We start from the raw sequence: 13027 nt of genomic DNA, 5'->3' as shown, positions 1-13027 counted from the left end.
CATGGCTTGCACTGACAGGGTTCTCCCTATGTGTGGACATTTCCATGGTTCTCAGAACTCTGCTGAAAAAGAGTTCTCCTCCAGGGATACTCCAGGCCTCTGGCCTTCACCAAAATACAACAACAACAAAAAAAGCCTCCCAGAACTGGGGCTTGTGCTGAGGCACAGAAAGGGGATATAAGCCCTACTCTTCCTTTCCTTCCCAAGCATTCACTCCTTCTTCTCTTCTGTAACTACATACAGTATCACTTGTGACATGCATCCTGCTTTCTGGTCTGTAGCCATGGACATGGTAGATCGCACACACACACACAAAGTCTTTAACATTTAACACTGATCTGAAATCAACTTAAAGGTTTGTCTATTGCATCATCAAACTAAAGCAGGATGGCAGTCTGTCAGTCCTCATAAGAAACTACTGTGGCATATAGGTGTAAAGCCAAAGACCTGGCCCAAGTCTGCAATCCTCTCATCCCCTCTCACGTTCCCTCTCCATCTGTTCTTGGCCCCCATCCAATATCTGAGTGAGCAGAAAGAAAGCAAAAAAGTAACACATGAAGTGCAGATCAGGGGTTGCACGCATTACGCATCACTGAAGCAGATCCAGCAGTTAGACCAGGAAAACAGCTGGCAAGGCAGTTCTTAAAGAAAAGACAAAACCTGAGATACTGGGAGTAATACTGGGTCTGTTCTCTGAGTGAACTGCAGTGTAGCTGCAAAAAGACACTTTACATTAAATGGAACTTGGACGTTACGTAAAACTACTTTCATAATTTTAATCACATTTTACCAATGCAAAAATAAGTGAATAGTTTTCAGAAAAAAAAGATTATTTCTTACAGTCATGTCATGATGTGCTGTCTGAATGCAAGAAAGCAGCCTGTCTGCCATTTGAAAAAAGATTATAGATAAGCTATAAGATAAGATGTTATTACATGGCATAGCATGAACACTAACTCTTCAAACTCAAACCCAAGAAACAGTGGACAGACTAGTTCAGAGTCAGACTGCATGGAATGATTCAGATTCAGACTGGACAGACTGATTCAGAGGAAAAGAAAGCTCAGCATCAGATGGTGTTGGCTGAAATAAAAATGCAATGTAAATGGCAGCAACTGAACATGTTAAATGGAATACATCCTTTAGTAGTAAAAATGCACAAAGAAATTAATGTGAAAAGGCTGATCAGCCAAATTAGATCTTCCTTTTTTGTTTGGGTGGTATTTCTATAATTAATATATTAAGTCAACTCGGGACAGACTGAACCGGGCAAATAAAGTATTGCTATTACTTAATTGAGGATATACTGGTTCACTAGATGAGCTTCTCTAGATGAGAACAATCTGCAGGCTATGAACTGGATGAGCAAATCTTTAGCAGTAAAAATAAAAAAATAAAAAAATAGATAAATAAATAAATAAATAAATAAAATTAAAATCTCTCAATGAGGTGGTTATGAGATGGTTATGATTGGTTATAAACTGCAGCATGCACCTGTAACATACTGGAGGAAAGCCTGTGCTCTGCTCATATCAACAATGGATTAAAGCATGCATCTGATTACAGACCCATCAAATTCACTAGGTGAGTTCAACTCCACAGCCAGGACCAGCCAGGACCTCTCCAAATCAGCCACAAAACAGGGAGGCCATTTGCAGTGCAAAGGAGCCATTTAATATTCACTCCTTTCTACCAATTGGGATGGTTTATACAGCCGAACTGCATTTAAGTGCCACACAACTACCACTCATCATGTGTAAAAATTATACAGGTGCATTACAGTATAAAAATAATATTGCTATTATACCTGCATCTAGTTCTTGGCATTAGAAGGATAAATGAAAGTTTACAGCTATTTAGCACCAATGTGATTAAGTATTCATGCCTTTTGTGATCTTCCAGATTAATGAATATTTGGGTATTCTCTAGTCATCTGCTGCCAATCACTGTCTCCCTGATTTGCTCCTCTTTACTACTAGAAAGCCCAATTTATGCTTCAGGAGATGAATTTTAGCATTTAAATGACAGACTGTTGGAGACTTGCTCACAGAAATTGCTTAACATAAAACTTTCATGCACACGATTATTTCAGCTATGCCATGCCTCCTGGAACCTGGCAGCTGAGCGGCCATCAAGAGAAGGTAAAGTCCATGCTGAAGCACGCCACTGCACATTAATAAGAGCCAGCAGGTTGCAGCCTCTGACCTCAGAGGACCCAAGACACTTCATCACATGCCCATTTATCCAATGCGCTTAACACGTTGGAAAAAAAGCTAGATATGGCATCATCAACAGCGCTTTCTTTCTGAGTGACTTTTTGCTTTCTGGTACAGAGAATAACAGTATAACAGCAGTCACGTCTTGCTCTGAGATGCGCTGCGAATTTATTAATTCAAAGCACTGTGCAATTGATGCATCAAATGATTCATTTACAGAGAGATACAGTTAAAAGCATTTAAATGTCTTTACATTGCAAGCTTTCTTTGTAACAGCAGCCTGAAGTGTGTTATTCTCGTGTGGTTTCAGAAGTGATAACTCAGCAGGAGGTGGCCAAAGAGCCAAAACACAGGAGCAGGCAAACAAAAGAGGAGTGAGAGGAGGAGCGTTCCCCCTTACTGCCTCTCTGCCTTACCGCCAGAGAGATCAGAAGGGTAGACCACGTAAACTCTTCAAAAGTACCCAGTCACTTTCAGTACCCATTGTCACTTTCAGTACCCATTGTCACTTTCAGTACCCATTGTCACTTTCAGTACCCATTGCAGCACCGTTGCAAGCTACGGAATCACATTGCTCACATATAAGCCTGTGTGTGAGGAAGCCTGGATGCCAACACTTGGGAACATTCGTGTTTAGGAGTGGCCCTAGGTGAATCACTGAGGTGATATCACTTACAAATCCTTGGCTTGGAAATCCCAGTGTCTGTCCACATGTGCTGGAGGAACAGCTATGAGAGGGGGCCCTGCCCCTGGGCTGCCTGCCAGGGCTATGACCCAAAGCGTACACAGGAGAAAGGCGCCTCTCCCTCTGTCTACACTAGATGGAATGATGCAGAGGCCGCCGTCTCCAGGAGGCTTGTTTCAGAAACAGCAAGACAGAAACAGGATAAAAGTTGGCAAGCTAGCACTCCTCATCAGCACAAAAGAGCATGTACATAGCCAGGGATGGCTGGTTAAGACTGCAGACACTAGTTCACCCCGCAGTTTGGCCAGTCTCTGGAATCCACTTCTGTTGAGAGCGACCGACCGTTGTTACTGTTAATGGTGGAAAAGAATTTCTGATGAGACAGGCATTCAGAGAAAACGGCAAACTGCCATCTGGAAAGCTAACACTAACTTACAAAATCAGAACAAGCAAAACACGCACTTTAAGGGCCATTACATCCAAGTAAAAATGGGGAAATTTGCTTTGCCTTCTCATCAGGACAAAAACAGACTTTTCAAATACAAACCACTTGGGGAGCTGGGGCAGTGGTCTTGGCAATAAATTAAGGCAGTAGGCTCTCAATTACCACCAGTGACCACAAAACAGCAGAAACAAGAGCTCCAAAACATGTTCACTCCCTATGACAGAATAATCTCTCCATCTCCCTTAACATTGCCACGTGACCAAGAAAGCTTGGTCCAGCATGTTGACTGAGATTTAACACTGACGGCAACAGGAGTACATTACATGAGTTATTTAAAGTTAGAGGTGGCTGCTAGATGTGGCTGTCAGAGATGGCAGTAAAGCTGATTGCCCTCTTGAAGTGCACACATCTAAGCAGCAGCATTAACAGCTCCCTACAGTGCCACCAGCAGAAACAGGCTTGCCCTTTTCAGGTAAAACACAGCACCACTAAAAGCTGCACTCAAGGTCTCTTCTGTACACAAAGCACATTTCTTTGAATTCCTGTAGTCACCAAAGCACCACAAAGCCACTGAGTGCATTCTTCTATGATGAGCAGTGGAGCCCAGCTGGAGCCCCACTGGAGTGCTGTCCCGGCAGGCTCCTCTCACATATCTCTACTCACACCAGTCACCTTCCTGCAGCCTTCAGGTCCCTCACCACTGGAACAAGTGATTGAGTGCTCATTTCTTGTAACCCTGGTTTGCACAGACTCATTCAGAATGTCTCCCTCTCTCTCATACACACACACACACACACATACATTACATACATACACATACAAACATATTATATATACATACATTATATAGTGTGCGTAATTAATATTATATACATTACTTACACACACACACACACACACACACACACACACACACACTTACTTCAATAAAAAGCTATAGTAGTCAGTCAGATACTTGAACCCCAAATTATGGCATATGACTGACCTCAATGGCATGACATCAGGGGAAGGAGAGAGGGAGTGAGAGCAAGAAGGAGAAATATGCAGCAACACATCTAGGTCAGGGCTGATTAATGCCACCTCTCTGCCTCTCTGTTCCTGTGAGAATGCCGTTCAGGTGCCTGTGACACTGTCAGCTGCCCTCTTACCTTGTCCTGAGGTGTGAAGAGTTCTCTTTCCACAAGTGAGCTGTGATATGATGACAGCACCACTGACCCTTGACCCACTCATATAGTGGGTTATCTCACTACTCCCAGAGCTACATGTACACTCACATTTATGGCATTTAGCTTTTATCCAAAAGCAACATACAATTCTGACTGAGTACAACTTGAGCATTTGAGGGTTAAGGGCCTTGCTCAGGGGCCCAACAGTGGCAAATTTGCAGTGGTGTGGCTTGAACTAGCAACCTTACAATTACAAGTCATGTTCCTTAACCACTTAGCTACCACTGCCCTAGAATAACAAAAGATCAGCACACCAGAATATCAGCACTGCCAGAGCTGTAGGGGGCACCATACCTCATGTTGTGCACATTAGTTTAACAATACTACTGCAAACATATGCATTTGAACACACTGCATTGTTGCATTATGAACAGCTGCCACAGCTGGAGTGAGTCAGTGCTCTGAACCCCTATTCATACATATGGCCCCATCATAACTTTGTCCTATTGGTAATTCCTGTTAAATGGACAGACAGTTTTTCTTTGCTCTCAATGGCTACAAGACCTACATGAAAAGCAGTGAAGTATCCAGAGGAAGAATGAATCACGTGTGCTTTTCAGTAGGCACACACATTCTGCCAGACCCTCCTTTGTGACAAGACAAGATGGAAGTGCAAGAGATGCCACCTCAGTGAAAGTCAACACAATCAACATTCATCTTCACTACACCCTGTGATCTGTGCCTGAGAATTTACCATGGAGAATAAGCGATTACATCCAAACTCACAGGCCAGTAGCCAGTTCTGTAGAAATTCCTACCATACTTCAGTTGTTTGCACAGTCTGAATTATTATAAAAAAAAAAAAAAAAAAAAAAAAAAAAAAAAAAGTCAACACACTGGTAACTGTTAAATGAATCATTAAAAATGTCAGGACGTTAGAGTTTCCTTTGACTCCAAAATAATAGCTCAGCATAATTTCAGTGCCATTAAAAACTAGACATAACTTTTATAATAACTGGAATAATGGAACAAAAGGTAGCCAATTATTTCAATATTCTCATCAGTCAAGCAAACCAGCTTGTAATAAAACCGTACATATAACTCAAGGACGCCTCGTTTTACATAAATATGCTGATCACCCTGAGAATAATAATAATAATAATAATAATAATAATAATAATAATAATAATAATACACCAGATACAAACCTTGTTCATGACAAATGTTTTCAATTGGCAGTAGACTAGCGATACATTAAGGGATACCCTGATTTATTCATTGTTCCGGCCACAAATTCTGATTCTGTAAGTGACACACGTTTTATTCCTAGTGGGACGATCACTCGCTCTAAGACCTCAGTGAGTCCTGAGTACTGAACCAAATCCAAATATGTTTCGCTAAAACACTGAGTTACACCAACTCTGAAACTGGCTAAAAAATAGCCCAGTTAAATGTACGGTAGGTGACCTTACCTCGGCACACAGCTCGGGGAAGAGCGGTCTATTTCCCAGGTTGCAAAGAGGTTCATAGGCACGGGCATCGGGCCGGAGCCCCCCGGACCCAGCACAACTGTCCCGCTTGCCGTTCCAGCTGGGAGGGCTGCTGGTGTTGGTCCACCGCCGCCGCTGCCGGTGCTCAGGAAGGCGGCACGGACACCCCCTCTCTCAAGGGCCGCCGCCATCATCACTTCAGATGGGAAACAGCTGAAATGGACTGTTTAAGTACTGGGCTGGCTTACTTCGCATTCACTACTATCGCGTTCACTCCCCTCCCTCCGTCGTCCTCGGCTGTCACTAGACATTGATGAAGCTTCCTAACGCTCCGGCTGCAGAATTTGACCACCTCGACTCGTAGGGGCGGAGCTTTGGAGCACGCGAACTGCAGATGGCGCTTTTTCAACACCAATCCTGTGACAGAAAAAAAGGCACGCGCTACTGGCTACTTCGTTGATTCGCTGACTAAGGGGGAACAATACCAGAACGAACCTCTTTACTACAAATACTTTTAAAATGTACTTTACTCCATAAAGTTACAATTTAAAGCATGTTTTTTTGTGTTTTTTTTTAATATGGCGTAAAGGTTGTGACAGTGAATTATTAAGAATTATAACACTGAAGATGCAAGGTATTCAAGAAGTTATACTTTAATATAGTATGAAGTAATTATTCTAAGCACTAAATTAGATTAATCATCTTAAACACACCTATCGTTACTGACTGTCCCACGCCTGAATTGTTTCCTGTATCCTAGTGGATACAGGAATCCCTTTATTAATTGACAAAGTAACATATTAATTTAAAATTGCCATCTCTAGTTGCAATCAATGATTGCCTGAAGTGAACAACCCCCAGATGTCTTCAGACTCTGGTGCCTATGGAGGTTTTCAGTCATACAGACCACTGAATTTAGGTCTAATAGTTATAAACCAAGGTGACTGCACTTGTGGGATAATCTTTAGGACATTTCAATCATGAGTGGCTTCATAATTTCAACTGAATAGTAGGACACTACCTGACAGTTAAATATCTTTATAAGGTATCAGAACACTATGTTTTCTTTGTCACAAAACCCACCAGAGTCTGGGTAACTTTACTGGTAATACTCCGCCTGATCTAATGCAGCCACTTTCACTTCCAGTTTGTTGGTATTTTTGCCAATCATCTTATCTTCAGTAAGCAATTTCCATGCTCAGTGCTGCTCAAGTTGGGTGCCTGACTCAGCTACTCAAAAAAACTCCACTCACACTCTAAAGAAGCCTTAGCAGTTATTGTCCCACTACAAGATCAATAGTTTCAAATGAGTTACAAGGAATCAGTTGTTTAGTGATCTCAGCAAAATGCTTCTGTACATTTAAAAATAAACACAAAGTGAGATAATTTGACTGGCAGTCACATATGCCGATCCCATCATGTTTTGCAGATGGCGTGGTATGCTTTGTAACATCATGTCCTTTTTTCCCTGCTATGTTTTCCTGTTTCTTAACAATGTCCTGAACAATGTAAAAATCCAGGCTTGATTATTACTCACTTGATATTTTTTGCTTTGTCACCGATTGACTGATTTTCAGCCTCTCATGCTGAATCAGACTCTGCTGTGCTGCTGTCCCAGTAGAGGTGGCACAGTATACACTGTCACTGGAAGTAGGCTGCAGTCAGATTTCATTTTGCTTTTACTAAAAATACACAAAAAGGCAGTGCACAGGGTACATTTTCTCTGCATTACATCAAAATCAAAAGTAGTTACCAACATGTCGGTGCAAAACAAAAGGCATAACAGGTATAGGGAGACCAAGTCTTCCTTTTATTGATAATACTGTCATCTAGTGGTGAAATGGTAAACAACACCAATGTTAGCACAGCATGGGCTATTTCAGGGGCGCAGGATAGATTTTTAGAGGGGACCAAACTGTGAGCAAAAGGTCTCAACTTTTAAGCTTATACAGCTATACTTGATGAGTTATTTTTCATAATTTTGACTAATTGCTTAAAACTCTAAAAGTCGTAAGGCACACTGACCTTTTTATGAAGCAATGAATGAACAGTCACCACCGGTCAACATAGGCCTATGTGATCATCACTGCTCAACATATATGATCAACACTGGTCAACACTGGTCAACATACATGATCAACATTGGTAAACATTGGTAAACAAACTGTTACTTCACTGTCTGGTATGGAGTTGCTGATCACCCACCTAAACCACAGCAAGCTTTCTCCACAATAGGTTAACATTAACTGATTCTCAGTATACTGTAATGTTACGAATTATGTGAGGAGACACTGATAGATTTATTACTTAATTCTAACAGTATATTATATCAATACAGCAAAGACCTTGTTAAAAATTATTAAAGAACAATAAAGTAAAGAAAAAAAACCAATATAAATAATATATAGGGGAAATATGTTGAATATGTTGATGTTTTCATTAAACATCAGTTGGGAATATGATTTAAGTCAGCTTACCTTGTTTGAGAAAAGAATGCTATGATTTTTCTTAGTTTTTTCATTGGTTTCATTTTGCTGTTTGTGCCAGTAATGCTGCCCAGTTGCTAATGTCACTTTTAAAATCACTTGACCTTGTGATCATAAGGATTACATCTGTGACAGGCATGACCAAAGAAGCTGAGTTTCCAGTTCATTTTAGGACCCTAGGACACTATCAAAAAGGGCATATCATAGCCCTTCTCTGGACATGTGCATGTAGGTAACACCAGTGGCAGATTTAGATGTTTGGAATAAAATGCTTTAGAAACTTAATTTGGTGTGAGTTATTTATTCGTTATTAATTAATTAGGGCTCTATCAGGCTTTCTCAGATAGCTCTGTCATCAGGGATCAAACTCTCTCTCTCTCTCTCTCTCTCTCTCTCTCTCTCTATATATATATATATATATATATATATATATATATATATATATATATATATATATATACACACACACACACACACACAGACACCCACCCACCCACACACACACACACACACACACACACACACACATAAAGGGTGGGTGTGGTGCAGTATTTTTCCTGTTCCAAGGATTGCGCTCCACTGGTCTGAGACTGACATTGTCATTCCTGGGATCTATTGACAGCTTGAAGTGCTTGTCAATTATCACCTCTGGGGCAACAGAGGTGTTAACCTTCCACATTCCCACTATTTCTTTTTTCAGTCCTTGATATTTGACCTATTTCTCATATTCCTTCACCCCTTCTGTTTTCTATGATTGTCCACTATCCCAATGTCTGGTTGGTTTGTCACTACTTTTTTATCTGTCTGGATTTGGAGGTTCCACAGGATTTTAGCCTTTCTGTTCTAGACCACTCTCTGAATTTCTCCCAATTTGGGCTTTGGTTCATCCAACTCAAATGGTTGTGTCACTCAGTTGCTCAGTGTAGGCTTTCCCTGCAAGCATCTTTTATCCTATTACTAGGTGCTAGATTGTGTCAGAGGCTCCTTTGCTCAGTCTGCATTTCTGGTCTCCTCTGGTGTGAAACACCCCTTCTTCAATCAGTCTAGTGCTTAGTGCTTGTTCTTCTGCTTTCCATGTTTAGTGACCCTGTGCTGTCCTTCAGTCTTTATTATTATTGTTATTAGTTACATTTATATAGCGCCTTTCTCAAACCCAAGTCTTTACCGGCCACCACTCAGATCTTCCTCGGACGGGCTGCTTAGTATTCCTTTCTCCAGCCTGCTCGGCTATGGTGATTGTGCTTGTAGATGTACTCCTCGACTCTGGAACTCTCTTCTCCCTCTGGTCCAACAGTCTGCATCTTTTTTCCCTTGTTTATAATATTTCTCAAACCTAAACTCCTCTTTCATCAGATTTTGCCCATGCTTTGTAAGTGCTATTTGTAAATATTCTGTATACTGTATATGTTCTGTTTTGTATGTCTATCAATGTTTTCTCTTATGTACTGACTATTGTAAGCACATTTGGGTCCTTAAAAATTGATTCTTATTCTTATGAGATCTGTTGATGGCAGGGCTTGTGCTGCAATGACACCTCCTCTGCTTCTATGGTGAGCACCTGACTAAGGAATTCCCTCAGCAGCTCATCCTTGGGGCCCATTGGTTAGATGTATTCATGGATGTTTTTTTGTCTCATAATGGACATTGTACAGCCTTTGGATGTTGGATCTTAGTTGGAGTGCCCCATTCATTTTGAGGAGTTTTCTGGTATTGATGTCACCAGCATCCATTTCTCCTGGCCAGCTTATAGTGCCTGCTGGGTATCTGATGACTGGCAGAGCATGCATGTTTATGGCCTTGATCTTGTTGTTCCTATTCGAATTACCCTTAAACTGCCTTTCCATATGGAGAACAACAAACAATGCGGATTCCATCCTGGCCATGTGCATTCCATCCTGGACTAGCTCTTTTCCTTTCCCAGATAGGTGAAGGGGAATTATCTGGCGACGGCATCTGGCCCTGTGCCCAGAAATGTTCAGTGGGAAGTGCCCCAGGTGTGTGAGGTGTCAGAGCTGCTAATGTGGACCATTTGATCCTTGTACTCTCAAAGTAAAAGCTGTGTCCACATCCTTAGTGTTATTTCTAATCTGTTCATAACCTCCAACTTGCTCATCAGGGATCTGAACCCATACATTTATAAAGAAACATGTCTTGTTAAAAGCACTATATGAATACATTTGACTTGACTTAATTCTGGGCATTGGACTCCACCAAGCATGCCTTGTTTCCACTCTTGTTTATGATATTCATGGACAGAATCCAAAGACAAGGACAGGAGGGCTTCCGGTGAGAGGACTGGGAGGTTGCACTGCTGCTATAAAATAAAGTGAATTGAAGCTGTAAATTCAAGCTCTAAATTTACCAGTGGGTCTATGGCTCCATCCTCACCAATAATCACAAACTGTGGGTTATGAGTTTTCTCCACCTTGTAGTGGGATTCACTCTCTGTGATAGGGTGAGAAGCTCAGCTATCAGGGAGGAACTCTGGAGCTGCTGCCCTTACAGGTGAGCTGATTTGAACATTTGATAAAGATGCCCTCTGGTTGCCTCTCATCTAGAGGTATACAGGCATGCCATAGAGTTTAGCTATATGTCTGCCACTTTTCAGGATGTGCTGCAGCTCCTATTTGTTTGGACCATCCATTCCTATCCGTTTAATGAATAAATGGCCATCAGCGCTGTGCTCTCGCTGTGCCATTTCTGTGCCATCAGCGCTGTGTAAGCTCTCCAGCCATCCATTTTACACTGGCTTTGTCCTGGAACTCAGCTGGGCAGCGGGACCGCCATTCCGTCTTCAAGCTAGAGGCTGCACCAAGTCTGGACTCAGCAGGGTAGCTGTGCTGCTCCCCTCTTCTCCACCTCAGGACCATCCCATTGAGCACCCTCGCTGGTTCACAATGGACAGTCTGTGTGCGGCTCCCCACCAGTCAGCATATGGTCATATATGCGTCCCATCCATCCGACTCTGCTGGGTATTGGGAGCGCTGCTCCACCTCTCCCTGATACTGTCACACATCCCTCTTGCCACCCCCCACCGTAGAATGCTGAGCACTGGAAACACAGACTGATCCACAATCCCCCTCCAGCCAACCTAATAGTAAGTGACTCTATTATCAGAAACATTTAGCACCATTAAGCCATTGTTTATTACCACTTCAGGAGCAAAAGTCTCACTAATGACATAGCAGCTCTCCAGTCTTCTAAGGAGATATTCAGTGCAGTCATGCATGTTGGCTGCAGTGTCATGAGAGCCCAGAGCACATAACTTTAAAAAAAAGTTAAAAAAAACATGTTAAATCTCTTTATAAAACCATGGTAAATCTCTTTATAAAACCATGGTAAATCTCTTTTTATCTCTGGCCCATTTCCACCCCTGGGTAGAGGATTAGAACATTTTACTTTATTTTAAATTCCCAAAACTGACAGATATGCTGTCTATTCATTGGTTTAATGTTTACTGGCAATTTTAACATCTTTTGGAATCACCCCTCCTTCTATAGATTGGATGGGATTCATCCCAACAGGCTGGATTCACAAATTTTAAGACACAACATTTGCTCAAACATCACAACATCTGCTCAAATATTCCAGTCGTTCATTTAAACACAGAATAAACATTATGCAAGCAGATAATTTTAATATTTCTACAAATCCAAACAACCTAATCTGTATTGAACCTTCTCCTCTCCCTTAATATTCCCAGGTAAATCCTACTGCACATCCTATAAAAGACTGTAGTAGTTTAATAAAAAAAAAAAGAAAGGGTTTAGGTATAGCTCATTTAAATAATACAAGCTTATCTCAAAAGTACAAAATAGATCATTTGGAAATTCTGGTTGCACAGTCTGATCCTAATTTATTAATACAAACAAAAACTTGGCTTGGTTTTAGGGGATTAGATACTCTATCTGTAATGCTGATGGTGCTTTTAAATTATTTTATTCTATATAGAATACACAGAGAATCAAGGGGAGGTGGAATAGGTATTTATGTAAAAACAACAATCCAAGTGTAATTCCTCCAAAGAAAAATGTTTCAAATTCCTGGCTCTAAAGGCATCCCTAAGAAAATAAACTTTTGTTTTAGCAGGGATATACAGGCCTCCTTCCACTCTGTTCTCTTTAAAAGATGAAATAGCTGATCTCTTATCACAATACACTGCTACAGAAATGCTGGTTTTAGGGGATTTTAGTTTTATCAGAATTTCTAATGCATCCTATCACTTAAAAAAAATGTGGCAATCTTACCCTTAGACAGTTAATTACTGAATAAACACATTTGAACCTAAAGGACCCTGCCAATTCTACCCTGATCGATTTCATTTTGTCCAACAGAATGGACAAAATTATTGCCTCTGGAGTTTTAAACCTTGGCTTCAGTGCTCATTGCTCTGTCAAATGCATTAGAAACAGTTGCATAAAATATATATAAAAAAATTCTGAATGAACATTCTTTCCTTTATAATTTACCATTTTCATTTAGGATTAGACTATTTCAGAAAATCATTCCTAGCAGCAGTAAACAAACATGCCCCACAGA

The 13027-nt window shown here is 41.1% G+C and overlaps 1 protein-coding gene across 2 annotated transcripts in view; it reads right to left on the bottom strand.

Moving 5' to 3' along the window:
• zmp:0000000755 (phosphofurin acidic cluster sorting protein 2) overlaps positions 1-6344 on the bottom strand; it is a 56067-nt gene extending 49723 nt beyond the window's left edge. For both annotated transcript variants that reach the window (XM_027010531.2, XM_027010532.2), the window contains exon 1: positions 5985-6344. In XM_027010531.2, coding sequence (XP_026866332.2) covers positions 5985-6196 — 212 coding nt within the window. In that variant the 5' untranslated portion in view covers positions 6197-6344. The remainder of the gene's footprint in view (positions 1-5984) is intronic.
• Between the last annotated feature and the right edge of the window lie 6683 nt (positions 6345-13027).

This window comes from Electrophorus electricus, chromosome 11 (assembly GCF_013358815.1).
Source record: "Electrophorus electricus isolate fEleEle1 chromosome 11, fEleEle1.pri, whole genome shotgun sequence".
Taxonomy (NCBI): domain Eukaryota; kingdom Metazoa; phylum Chordata; class Actinopteri; order Gymnotiformes; family Gymnotidae; genus Electrophorus; species Electrophorus electricus.
This window is presented reverse-complemented; position numbering and strand designations above follow the sequence as displayed.